The 12,339-nt window shown below is 35.1% G+C and overlaps 2 protein-coding genes and 1 long non-coding RNA gene across 3 annotated transcripts; 1 reads left to right on the top strand and 2 right to left on the bottom strand.

Moving 5' to 3' along the window:
• LOC110269868 lies at positions 227-1,475 on the top strand. The gene is made up of 2 exons (XR_002358634.1): positions 227-1,072; positions 1,154-1,475. It is a non-coding gene; the product is annotated as an uncharacterized LOC110269868 (long non-coding RNA).
• Positions 912-5,997, bottom strand: LOC107629389 (pachytene checkpoint protein 2 homolog). The gene is made up of 14 exons (XM_016332170.2): positions 5,757-5,997; positions 5,603-5,666; positions 5,379-5,485; positions 4,683-4,750; positions 4,327-4,430; positions 4,083-4,187; positions 3,433-3,522; positions 3,265-3,340; positions 3,046-3,115; positions 2,898-2,968; positions 2,612-2,702; positions 2,034-2,161; positions 1,759-1,887; positions 912-1,673 (listed from the first exon to the last, which is right to left on the bottom strand). The coding sequence occupies exons 1-14, from the start codon at positions 5,911-5,913 to the stop codon at positions 1,533-1,535; spliced, it is 1,401 nt and encodes a 466-aa protein (XP_016187656.1). The 5' UTR covers positions 5,914-5,997; the 3' UTR covers positions 912-1,532.
• Positions 9,710-10,251, bottom strand: LOC107634140. The gene has a single exon (XM_016337716.2). It carries the CDS (start codon positions 10,166-10,168, stop codon positions 9,887-9,889), a length of 282 nt encoding a protein of 93 aa, XP_016193202.1. The 5' UTR covers positions 10,169-10,251; the 3' UTR covers positions 9,710-9,886.

Raw genomic sequence — 12,339 nt, 5'->3', positions numbered from 1 at the left:
TTACTTTTATTATATTTATGTGTTTTATGAAAATTGAAAATCAAACTTTTTCCAAACCGAAGTGATTAGTTGTTAATATTACCTTTTTCTCTTTTTTTTTCAGCGGGTATTTCTAACATAGTTGTATTATTATATATGAATCGTCACATCTCTCCCCCATAGAGAAAATACGGTGAAAAAAATAGAATGCAACTGTGCCAAGAAAACAAAATCGAAAAGAGAATAGGCGAGGCTAGCTGTAAAAATAATGATGATAAAAAGTTTTAATACCCTTTTCTATTTTATTTTTGCGCAAAAATGGTATCTATTTTAATAATCATGTGTCTAATTGTATCTAATCTTTAGTCTCACAATTTTAATTCAGCATGATCGAACCAAAGATGCACAACCAATAGGAGGGTTGATACAGTGGTAGAGATTACATTATAACTTTTTACGTGAATTATGTTAGAAAAAAAATAATCTCCTTTCTAAGATAATATGAGGAAGAAATTCTAAAAATTATCAAATAATAATAATATTGTTATTCCTACCTTCTCCACTCACATTCCTCCAAGAACCTACCTACCCTTCTACCTCCCATAATCCTACCAACTTCAGAGCACCATCCATAATCTGTTCATTCATTCCCCAACACTTTGAATATGCAGATACATCTTCGTTGTACATGTCAGCAACAGGTTCTCATATGTCTGTCTTTGTTATGTGCTTATAAAAGATAAAAAATAAACAATAAAAGAAGCAAGTGAAAGATTGTTTTAATGTTTCAGAATATTTATTAATTATTTCTTTTTTTATTTCTAATCTTATGGTTGTGGGGGAAGTTATTACTATAGTTAACTCACTAACTTCTTGATGATAAGAACCACCATGAAGTTATTGTTCACAGACCTTTGCACAGTCTAAGGAAAGATGTCACAACTATTGGGGCTGGGGGGGAGAATTGCTACTTTATCCAGAGGCACAGACCACAGTTTTACTGTCAGCAATACAGCACACAATTAAGAATGGATTCAAATTCAATAGAGTTGTCTAGAGAAACTACCATAACAGAGTTGTGATGGTAAAATGGGTATGTTGAATAACTAATATCTCTAAAGTTAATTGCTTCCCTAGTTTTCAGACTTTAAAATAAATTTTGGTTCTTATGTAGCCTTCAAATGCAAGACAATGAAAAGTAGTACATAACATGAGAAAGAATTTCTCACCCTTTAAAGACTGCACCATCCTCAGTTTCTTCACATCATAGACAGAATCATTTACACAGGCCATGGTGGTACGGTTGAAGTCTCAGGTTTATATATAACATTGTTCCTATGTTTGAGCCTAAAATCTCATCTACGATTTACTATGGTCAATGCATCTTTTCTGCTAGCTTAATTTCAGTGGGATCAACCATTTAGGTCAGCTAGATCCTGATATTGCATATAATAAATAAACATTACTGCTGCATCGACACTTGCCGCATTAACTTGCAGAAGTTGAATTCTTGATTGATATATTTTTTTGTACGGGTGAAAATCTAAGTTGTTTTAGTCAGGAAGCTCAGAACGCTCCCTCTTTGCCGTTTCAATCATTGTACATAAGAACTTAATAGGGTTGCAATGGAAAGGATTGGCAAGGGCAGCATGTGCCAAAAATGGAAGCTTTCTCAAGGACCTCCCACTCATTCCCTGTGGACAAACCAATCTAATTAGTTAAGAGTAAAGATCAACCAGAAAAGATTTAAATTCAAGATCCCTTAGGAGTTGGTTCTACCTCACAGGCCTTGGCAGTTTCAAGAAGTTGGTTGCATAGTTGCATGGATGCAGTAACCTCATGAAAATCCGGTGCACTCGACCTATCCTTTGCACTGGCATAACTTGGAAGTGTGGTGTTATCACAACCCTAAACAATTTAGCATGGTTAGCCATAGACAGATATCCATAGACAGATATGCCACAATGCCCAAACCAGAACAAAGATCACAACATTAATGCCTTTCATTCGTTCCAGAACAAAGTTTCTTGGATATGACTGAGAATTTTCTGCACCTGTAAACTAGTTAAGATCCCCGTACGCATCAATTCCTGCAAGCAAGACCTTAATATTTCATATCGAGCTTGAAGTGTCGGGGGACCAATATATGCTTTAATATCAGCTCGGTCGACAAAAGCAATATCTGAAATAAAATAGATAAATCAGTGATACAAAATATGTGAAGGGGAAATTATGTGTCTCTAATGGAAATTTATTGAGTGTATGCTATGGAACTATTTTAGCAACAGAATTGGAATGATGTCCACAAAAAGGTTTTTGCTATGGTGTTTTGTGATGTTAATTTGGTATAGTGCCTCAATAATTCTGCCAATAGAAGTTCAAGCTTATTTCATACAAGTGCTACTACTTATTTCCTAAAAAAATTGCTTCCATCATCCACTATGCATTCATGATAAAACGAAGTCAGTAAATTCCCAAATTAGCAAGCTACAACTTCACTTGATTCTTTTGTATAGTATACCGACATATTATGACAAGAAAAACAGATCCGACCTTTCTCATTTATGGGAGATGGTTTACATAGCTTACTAGGAGAAAATATTGAAGGAATGGAAGTTTGATTTAGGCTTACCAATAGCAGCAGTTATGTTGGATGTGGTTAGAATTATCACATTTGGAGATGATTTTAACTTGTCAATCTGAGTTAGTAATGCATTTACAACCTGAAATATTCACATTGAAGGATTAGTAACACATTACGCAAATACCCAAGAAAATCCAATATCTCTCAGTTGCATTTTTTTAGATGATATTTAACATTCTCACACACTATTAAAAGAAAAAGAAAGAAAGAAAGAAAGGAATAGTGGGGAGGAAGAGGGGTATTCCTGCAGGAAGGACCAGAGAGATTGGTATACCCGAATAGAATCTGAAGGTTCTGAACCGGATATAGCAGCTTTCCTGGCCGCAGCAAGGCTTTCGACTTCATCTGCATGACCACACACTTAAACCAAAGCGGATATATGACAAGCATACAGCATTAAGTTAAATTTCGTTCTGCCTCACCAATCAAAACAAATACTAGATTGCTTTCTTCCTCTACCATTTCTTGAATCTTTTGGAAAAGTTTCGCAACCTAAACAACAAGGAAACACAATTGTGCATTCAGTGAAACAATACAACGTAATAACAGTTCATCTATTAATAACCTCTGAAGTGATAACAAATTGGAAATTCATCAACTACAAAGCATTGGTACTTCTAATAACTGTTGTACATGCATACCAGCTTGCCACTTTCAGAAAACCATTTACTGAATAAAGAATGTGCATTCACTTCAATAAGCTGGCACTGTGGGAATCTGAGTACAACAATAAACTGGTGAGTTTTTGTTCATTTATACTTGTCTCATTGGAAAATTATTGTATTAAAATTTTAACAGTGTCAGTGCACCTTGAATTGAATCGAATCGATAATTTCTGAGCTAATGCTTTACACAACGAAGTCTTTCCAGTCCCAGGGGGTCCATGTAGAAGAATTATGCTGTAAATATCCAAAAGAATCCAAAAATGTCAAGATATATTCATGATTCAGTCGTCTCAAAAAAAAAAACTTATATATCAACTTCATAGTTTCTTTTTCTTCTTTAATTCTATTTTTCCAGATAGAACTCATTATTATTGGTTATGAATCTATCCAATAATTTTACTTGCATTAGTAGAATTAAATTCAAATAAATAAAAGTAAACATGATTAGCTTAAAACACATCCAAAATGATATTATTTGTGCAAGTTCTATGCTATTAGCTTTTAGTTCACAATCTAATGAACACAATAAGTATAGTTCCACCATCAGCAAGTTTTTGGCCTCCTTCCTTTGTCTGTTGAGTCCCCCCTTCTCTTTCAGGGTTTGCAAGAGTTAGCCGTAGTCCCTCAAACTGCAAGCTTTTTTTTAAAGGAACTCTATCGAATCTTAACAAATTTACTGAGTTGTTTTAAAGATGTCCCAAAACCAAAGTATGTATGTTGCAAATTTACATTCAGAATTGAAGACCATACAAACAAACAAGGCATTCCTAAGTAAACAAATATTCAGTGCTTACCGATTCCATGAAACAAGGAATGGATCAACACCTTTTTCAGTAAAGAGCAAAGCACTAGCTGCATAACGTAACAACCTTTGCTTTAGACCAGATTCGAATATTAAACTGCAAAATCAATGATTGGTAGTTCAGGTAAACTGGTTTAGAACTATGATATTGATATTTAGTCAAAATTACAAAAGATAAAAATAACAACAGTATAGAACTAGTTGAAGAAAATCATAAAATGCTATCAAGTACCAACCTTTCCCACATGCCATCAAATTCTTTTGCAGGAAGAATCCATTCATTGAAGCTGGAACTCTGGCCATCAGAGCTTATATCCTCACATGGTCCTTCCTCGCTAAGCTGACAAATCAAAATTTAGACAATATTATAAGTTGAGCTCTGCTTCAACTGAAAATACATAGGGAATAGATTTTTGGACCAAAGAAATAGAAACATGTAAAATTTAAGGGAATATGTGATGTCGATGTAGAACGAAACAAAACATTTGTATAGCTTACAACTTAGATGATTGAGTGACAAAGTTATGAAACCACTTATTCATTGAATATCGTATTCAACCAACTGATATTAAATGAAATCAAGCTGTTTCACCTGAAAGACATGGACAACTGGCTTGACTTGCCAGAACAAAAGAACATTATCATTGTGCATCCCTTCATCTACAAAGGAAAAAAAAGAAAAGTAAGATTTCAGCATCAGAAATCAGAATTGGAGATGCAGAAATGGATCTCTCTCTCAAATCTAAAGGAAATGATAGCTTCAAAAGCACAAGAGGCGAATTTCAATGTTCTAGTCCTTTGAATACAAAAATATTCCAGCTTTTTGTCATGCTAAAACACTCAAATCACTGAGAAACCAAGTTTGCTGAATTTCAGAGTGACAACAATACCAAAAACAAAAATAAAATTCACACACGAAGCATCAAAATGATAGCAATCAAACCATTAGCTACGGTTATGAATAGCAAACTATAACTGTTTAATATTTTGAAATTACTTATTTGATACCATTTTTGAAATTGCAACTCAGCATTGGCACCTCGTCGAAAAGCTCTCACAAAAACAATCAACAATTTGAGAGCTTTCCAATCCAATGCTAGTCGAACAAAATATCAAACAGTTGCTAGGCTAACTATATTTAACATTATCTAAGCTTGCCGTAGCTAATACACTTAATGACAAGTTAACAACAATAACAATTACAGTAAATAAATAACTAATTTGATGTCCTAACTCCTAATAACAATAATAAAATAAATAAACAAATCAAGACACAATAGGGTAGTACCTGTGTCACAAATACAAATTCTGTGGACGTTGTCGGCGAGAAAGGGCTCGTCCATGGGGAGAGGAATGGGGCCATCACAATAGCTCAAACTCCTCTTCTCAAGCATCCTGAAATCGAGAAAAAAGTTGTAATCTTCTCCGAATTAAACTCAAAACAAGAGCAAATTCAAGCTTAAGAAACTCAATTAAAGAAATAATTAGGGGAATTGGGGGAAATGCGTGTGCCTTTCGATAGCGGAACGAACGTCACGGATAGAAGCAGTGCTGGAAGGCTTCAAGCAGACCTCAACTGAAAGACGAAGAAAGAAAATGGTGAGAAAATGAGAATAAGGAAAAATCAAGGAGAAGGAATGAGAGGGAAAGTGGAAGAAGTAGGAACCAGGGAGAAGGATTTTGTCGTCGGAAACGGGAAGCATGGGAGAAGAAGGAACGACGCCGTTTTGATGAGTTTGAAGGTTTTGGTTTGTGGCTGTGGCTGTGGCTGTGACGTCATCTTCTTCTTCCATAGGAACAGTGGGAGAAGTCGCAGTAGCCATTGTTGTGTTGTGTGAAGAATGAGAAGTGAGGTTCGTGAAATTGGGAACAAATGTTTCAGGAAATTGGAAATTGAAGCAATGGGCGGGAAAACGAAAACCCTCCCAATAATATATTTTATTAAAGAAAAATATATAATAATTAGTGTCAAGTAATTTTACACCTATATTGATTTCGCGAATGCTCATTCAAAAGAAAAAAGTTATATACTGTGCATCAAAATTAAACTCTAATAAATAATAAAAGATGAGTTTAATTTTGATTACACTACAAGAAAAATATTAAATACCATCGAATTTAGCGTTACAAGGTAGAGACGACTTTACTGGCAGATTCGATAATAAATTCGTCGGATACAAATTTTATTGAAGGATTCTCTTTTTCGACGGTAACGCCGACGGTAATAAATGGAGGAAAAAAGTAAAAAGTTGGCGCTATGTTTACTTTTGGATTTACAGGGGAATAAATCCGACAGTTACCTGTATTAGTAAAACATTACGTTTTAGTCACACGCGAAGATTTACCGATGGACTTTTCCGTCAGTAAATCCAACAATAATCGTACTCTAAATTCGAACTGCAAACCCTCTCTCTCTCTACACCGTCTCATCTCTCCCTCCATATTCTCTCCAGCAGTCCCTCCGACAACCCTCTTCTCGTCGTTCGGCGATTGTTCTTTGTCTCCCCGACGAAACACCGCTTCTGCCGCTATGCCGTCGAACCGCCGCTGCTCCCTCCAGGTAGCACCCCCTTTCCAGCTCTTATTATTCAAACTCCATTATTTTTTATGTTGATTAGATTAGAATATAGGATGTTAGGTAGATTAGTTGTTAATTACACCTATTAGTTTGAAGTTGTGATTAATAATTTGTTGATTGTTGCTGATTTTTGTAAAAATAGCTCAAAGAGGGATGGATTCTACTGGTACTCCTGGGACTTCTCAATCGTCCCACTCTATTCCGACTATTCCTGTGACGTCATAGGCAATGGGTGCACAGGACTAACCGTTCATCATGGTCCCTAACTCCAACTACATAGCTCCTACTACTGCGCCACCCTGCAACCAGGAAGTCGTTTGTCTGCTTCATCATAGTGGACTCCTCCACCACCTCCATCCGCTCAGCAGCGCACTATCTCAACGATGATGTCTCTAGCGATAGACACCGCGATGTCAGAATCCTCCCACGGATCTCAGCCATATGCTCCTCTACCATCTCTCATTGTACGGATGATAATTTGGCCTGATGGGACTTCGGCGTGAGTACTATTTTAAGTCTTTTATATGCAAACTATTTAGTTAGTCAGTTTAATTTAGTTACAATTCTCTAGTTTTAGTGGATTTAGGTTGTTAAGATATGTTCAATTTGGTTTAGTAGGTTTGAATTGCTTATTGTATTTGATAATTCTTGATTGCTGATGGATGTTGTTGCTTAAGTCAGATAATGCCATATAGATGAAACTACTAATCTTAATTAAATGATAATTCTTTATTATCGATGGATGTTGCTACTTGATTCTTGATTCTTGTTTGTTGATTGTTGCTAAATGTTGTTGTTTAAGTGAATTGTTGATGAATGTAGATTTTTGTGCATTCTAGTTATTGATAAAACTGTGCTGAAATTTATAAAAAAATCTAAACATAATTGAAGTTTATAGATTACTTCGAATAACTTTTTAGTAAACTACTAATCTTAAGTTTTTTATTGATAGGTTTACACCAAATAACAATGCATGTACACAGGCGTGTACTAATATCATCAAGCTGATGTACGGCCACCCATCGCTAAGCTACAAGAAGATCTCAGTTGAGACCAGAGAGCGCTGATTTTAGAAGTGGACGGTAAGAACTCAACATATTCAAACCTTAGTGTTAGTTTATACTTTCTATTTTGTTTAATTAGTATTTAATTTCAATTAACTCGTGCTAAGTGTTCTTTCCGTAGGAGAAATTTACATGAGACAAGACTCATGATCTCATGATCAGGAAGATTTTCGACCATCGGATAGCTAGGCGGCTTCAGCAAATGTTGAAGGACGTACATGAGCACCGTGACCAGCTCGCCATTTGGCTCCGTCCAGACATTAAGAAGGAACTGTACGTCCATTTGGAGGGGTTCAAGCATTGCCGTCTCACCAACAGAGCTAACAGGGCATCGCCCAGGTCGTCAAAGTATATCGGTGGGTCAGCGATTTTCATGAAGACTAAAGCCAGGCTAGTAAGTAACTTGTTTCATTCTGTTATTAAGTTCCTTTAGTATTAATATAATGTCATTATTACTTGACTTAACATGTGGTTTCAAAATATGTAGTATAAGTCGTTGGATCGTGAGGTGACAATGACGGAGATCTTCAAGTATACTCATACGTTGAAGAAGAACAAGGAGAGATTTGCCAATCAACGAGTCGCGGATCATTATGTGAGTAAACATCATGTGATATACTATTTTTAAATTAACTGCAACCCTAATCATAAAATATGTTACACACGAGTCCTACACACAGAGATTGGAAGCCGCAACTCAACAATCTCAGTGTATTGGAGAAGACGGCAACAACTCCATTGCACTAGTTGTCAATCCTGATCAGGATTGACGCGATGTCGCATCTGAGCCGTACAAGAATCGTGTGTATGGGCTGGGATCGTTCTTCGCCGACAACCTCCGCACGTCCATATTGAGACATTCATCCACCTCTACCACCAGTCGACTTGTCGATCCCGAGGACGACGTGGATTTGAGGGAGCAGGTGCTGCTCCTCACCCGGAGCCTTCACCAACAGGCTTAGCAGCTGCGGGAGTCTGACGAGAGGTATCAGATGATCCTCTCATGCATGACAGACATAGATAACCTCAGGCTGAAGTGGAGGCGGGGAGCTGGGGTGGCTTTAGCAGATGGAGCAACACATAGCGCCAAACGAAGATCAGATGCACACTGGTGGCAGCGACGCTGATGGAGGGGCACAGACATCACCGCCCAGGCCGCTGCCTTAGCAGCAGGACCAACGGGACGACGACAACTTTTGGTGACTAGGATTTTTTATACACTGTTTGATTGTATCATATTCTCTATTATTTGACTTTTTATTTTATTTGTACACTTGATAATTTAACATATTTGACTTATATTATTTAGAATTTGACTACTAATTATGCAAAAAATAAATTTAAATAAATAATTTAGAATTTGACCACTAATTTCATGAGAAAAATCTAAAAAAAGGTAAACATACCGTCAGATTTTTTTAGAGAAAAAATTCAATGGTAATAATGTGGGAACAAAACAGTTTCACGCCAAAATTATCGTCGGAAAAAATGAAATCTGCCAATAACTGGCATCAAATATTTGTAGTTTAAAAAACTAATTTCGTCGCAAGTTATCGGTGGATAACAAAATCCGACGGTAAACATTTATTGGCGAGATTTATATCGGCAGATTATTTTTATTTTTTCACTAATAAATCGGACGGTATTCAGTATTTTTCTTGTAGTGTTATTTTTTAAGTAATGTCTTTAAAAATTAATTATTTTTACTATATGACAATATATTTTTGGTTTTCTAAATAAAAATTCTGTTATTATTAAAGAAAAATAAATACTAAAACTCAGCACATTTTCAATCAAATTGACCTTTTGAATAATCATTCTTGTCATGGATTAGTGGTCATGAAAATTTTGCGTTTGTAATGCGTGTGTTTTGATATAATTATTTAAATTAGGTTTATTACTAACTAATAAATTATTGTATGTATAAGACAAGATTCAAATTTTAATTTAGACATTTATTTAAGTGGACAAGTAAACTAACTACTCGAGCAATTTAAGTCGGTTAAGTTTTATTAATAATTAATTTGTGATAAGTTGATGATAACATGATATAAGTATAGCTAAGCAGCAATTTATTTAGTACGAGCACACACTACTGTCTTAGCAAAATAACAACATGAGATTATGATGATAATTACAAGTTAATTAACAAGCTTAAGGCCTGAAGGTCTTCCACTTTTGCAACTCAAATCCCCTCTTTGGAGCAGGGTAGCATTGATCATCAACTTTCTCTACCACATCAACCCTCTCATGGGTCTCGGGGAAGTCGTCGTGGTGGTGGCGGCGGCCGTAGGATCCTTCCACCGCGTCGTCATCCTCGGAGACGGTTTTCTTGAAGGCAAGGTGTGCATTAGGGTATCGAGGAACATCACTTAGGATGCTTGGGCTCCTTCGGACATTGGTGATGTGAGTGTGGTAGTCCATTGATCTATACATTTTTTAGGGTATGATCACAAAATTTATTATTTCAAGGACTACTAATAAGGCACAAGCACAAGACACAAATTGAGATTGGTATTTGGGGTTTTATATATACATACTATAGGCCATGATATACGTGTACTAGCTTTAATTAATGGATTCCACTGATTTTGGGTTCACCAAGGATCGAACTCTTGACTTTTTGGATCTAGCGCTCTAATACCATGTCATGATACCACTCATCACAAAAGCTTCAGCTGATAGAAAAAGGTAACACTAATAATTATATCTCTAATACTCCCTAAACCTCTATTGTACATATTGTATAAATATTCCATTGGCTCCTCGCATTTTCCCTTAATTTATTCTTCACATGATGAAATTGATGGAAAATGAATCCAATTCGCTTCCGGTGTTAATGTCAATATATGAACGGACAATATTAGTTTCCTACCTCCTCCGAGTTTATATTCCATTTCCACCTTTAAATGTTTGTTATATTATTATGAGGCATATACCATAATCATTAAATATGAATAGATGGGAATAGCATTGTTCTCCACTATGATTATACGATAAAGAGAAGGATATGTCTCATTAAAAATTTAGTAAAAAAAAAATTGATAAAAAATAATTTAATGAAGAAAAAAATAGTACAATATCCTTTATAACGAAAATTGACACATTCAAAAATCTCATAAAAAAATTCTAATAGGATAAAAACCTTATAAAAAAAATAGTCTACTCTCTCCCTCTCTCTTAGTAACATTATCCAAGATCTTAAAAGCAATATATTTCGATTTTATGTACCAAATTTTAAAATTAGGATGTAAGAAATAACTTGATAAATAAATCTGTCAAATTATCACTTGAATGAATTTATTAAACATCAATTGCTCATTGATTTTAAAAGTTATGTGTGAAAAAATTTTTTTTAAAAAATATGTTTTGTTTGATCACTTTTGATGTATCCACTTTTGAATTAAGCAATCTATATTATCTTCCTATAATATTATAGGAACTATCTTTTTGTCAAACAACCCACCTAATAATTAAATAATGTGTTAATAAAAAAATCCAGATTTAATTTCCTTCTTCTAAAAAAAAAAGTTGTCTTCATCAGAAGTAGTATACTGCAAATAAATTAAGCTTTATTAATAAGATGATTACATATAAGATCAAGCCAATGCAAGCAGGAATTTATTAATTAGTACAAGCACACACCACACCAATACATATATTTGTATTATTTATTATAGTTCCTGCCTAGCAAATTACCAAATTATTTTTTTTTTTAAGATAAAGATGTCTTCATGTGAATATTCCGTTATAATTGAACAATTTTAGTGGCCAAAATGTCCATGCCCTATCCTTTGTTGTTGGCAAGTTGGGTCAGTTTCAACTCCTTTATAGATCACTTCATGAGTGCCATATTCCGGTGTCCTCTGGTACTCTACCACTTCGACTACTCGCTTGCGAGTATGGGGCTGGTGGCGACGGTGGTGGTAGCTGAAAAGGCCGTCCTCGGCCGTGTCGACGGCGCAGTTCTCATCCTCAAGGGTTCTTTCATATCTTCCTCCGGACCTTGAGCATTCATAGAGTTGATATGGTGTAAAAGACATGTTGGATACTCTGTTTCACAAATCACAACAAAGAAACTATGAATACAAGATAATTGATGCATGTTGAGATTGGTATGTGGGGATATATATATAGAGGAGGATCATATATTCATATGTGCTTAATTTTTTTTTTAATTATTTTCATTATATTCTCCACTCCAAATTGATAAGAACTGAACCTAATTCCGTAGCATTTCTCAATATATATAAAGGTTAGTTGCATTTGGTTCCAAATGCATTTTTACAATTTGTTATATTATATAATTAAGAAATTAGTATTGAGGAGTGCTAGAAGTCAGTACTTTTCTTAAATTCTGGCCCGCATTTAATTATCAAAAGAAAATTGAATGATTCTACACCATTAGATGCAATCTCACACCATTAAAAACATCATTAATGGCTAATTGATGGCTAAAAACCACAAAATCTGCTGGCCCCTTAAACTTTCTCATTAGTATTAAACTACTCTCTCACCTTAACTCATAGCAATAATAAAGAAGTCTTGTAGTCCATAAATTTAGCCCAACATACAGAATACATAAATTTAGTTATAATTTTAGTCTT

This window comes from Arachis ipaensis, chromosome B03, assembly GCF_000816755.2.
Source record: "Arachis ipaensis cultivar K30076 chromosome B03, Araip1.1, whole genome shotgun sequence".
Taxonomy (NCBI): Eukaryota; Viridiplantae; Streptophyta; class Magnoliopsida; order Fabales; family Fabaceae; genus Arachis; species Arachis ipaensis.
The sequence above is the reverse complement of the archived record's forward strand: the minus strand, read 5'-3'. Positions and strand labels throughout refer to the sequence as shown.